General features: G+C 66.4%; 1 protein-coding gene across 1 annotated transcript; it reads left to right on the top strand.

Annotated features, from left to right (window-relative positions):
* Window positions 1-15: 15 nt before the first annotated feature.
* EMIHUDRAFT_259516 (hypothetical protein) lies at window positions 16-543 on the top strand (the record flags this gene model as incomplete). Its single annotated transcript, XM_005756989.1, has 1 exon — window positions 16-543. The coding sequence occupies one exon, from the start codon at window positions 16-18 to the stop codon at window positions 541-543; it is 528 nt and encodes a 175-aa protein (XP_005757046.1).
* Window positions 544-1,187: the final 644 nt, after the last annotated feature.

The following is a 1,187-nucleotide window of genomic DNA, read 5'->3' as shown; positions in this document are numbered from 1 at the left end:
CGCGTCTGCGAAGCGATGAGCGGCTCCGAGTTCGTCGCGCGCATCGGGTTGGCGGCGGGCGGGCTGCCGCCTCTCTTCTACGCGGCCGGCGAGCGGTACTACATGCAGGCCGACCTGCCCGCGGAGACCATCCAAGCCGGACGCGTGCCAGCGCTGTGGCGCTCGCTCCTCGACTCGCCGGCGCAGCCGCTGCGCTTGTGGGTCTCGACGCGCGGCGCGACGACGCCGCTGCACTTCGACTCGGCCGACTCGTTCCTCGCGCAGATGCGAGGCTCCAAGCGCGTCACCTTCTTCCCGCCGGCGGCGCTGCGCGGCCTCTACCCGTACCCGGCCGACCACCCGTTGCATCGCCGCGCGCGGCCGAGCCTGTACGCTGCGCCCGACGAGCGGGCTGAGGACTACCCGCGGTTCAGCGAGGCGGCGGCCGTCGCGCAGACCATCGAGCTGCACGAGGGCGACGTCGTGATTTTTCCTCGGAATTGGTGGCACAACGTCGAGACGACAAGCGCGCTCTCGGTGAGTGTGGGGTGTCGTTTTGTCTAGACGGGTGACGGCTACATATGCACATGCACATGCAGTTGGACCTTACGGTACGGTAGGGATCCATGTTCCATCTCGATTCTCGGCCGATCGAACACACATCGATCGCGCGTCCCAAAAGTCGCCAAAAGTGGCGGCGCGTCGCAATCCCGCCCGCCGTTCCCGCGGTCACGCAGCTCGCGCGAATCTCCCTCTTACCCACGCCCCTGTAACTTTCATCACTATCGATAACTGGAGAATGCGGTGTGCACGGCCGGAGTGCGCCCCGGTGCGGGCGTGAAGGCTGCCGAGGTCGAGCAGAGGACGACGGCGGCGGCAAAGAAGATCGTGAGCCTAGCTTGAGCCATTTCGGGGGCGCCAGCGGCGAGAGCAGGCGGACATCGCTTCCAGGGGGGGGGGGGGGGGCGGGCTTCTACTCACACCACATGCTAGGGGGGGGGGGGGCCCACCCCCCCCCCAAAGGCTTCCCCCCATGGTAGGGGGGGGGCCTGACCCCCCCAGGGCCTTTAAAAAGGAAAAAAAAAACTGTCGGGATAACTTTCCTTCTGGGCGGGTGGGTGGGGGGGGAGGCAGGGCCTCCCACTCCCACACTTGGAAGGGGTATCCCCGGACATGAGAGTGCCATCTACTGGCCCAAAAAAATTTTT

Source organism: Emiliania huxleyi (genome assembly GCF_000372725.1).
Source record: "Emiliania huxleyi CCMP1516 unplaced genomic scaffold EMIHUscaffold_9325, whole genome shotgun sequence".
Lineage (NCBI taxonomy): Eukaryota > Haptophyta > Isochrysidales > Noelaerhabdaceae > Emiliania > Emiliania huxleyi.
This window is presented reverse-complemented; position numbering and strand designations above follow the sequence as displayed.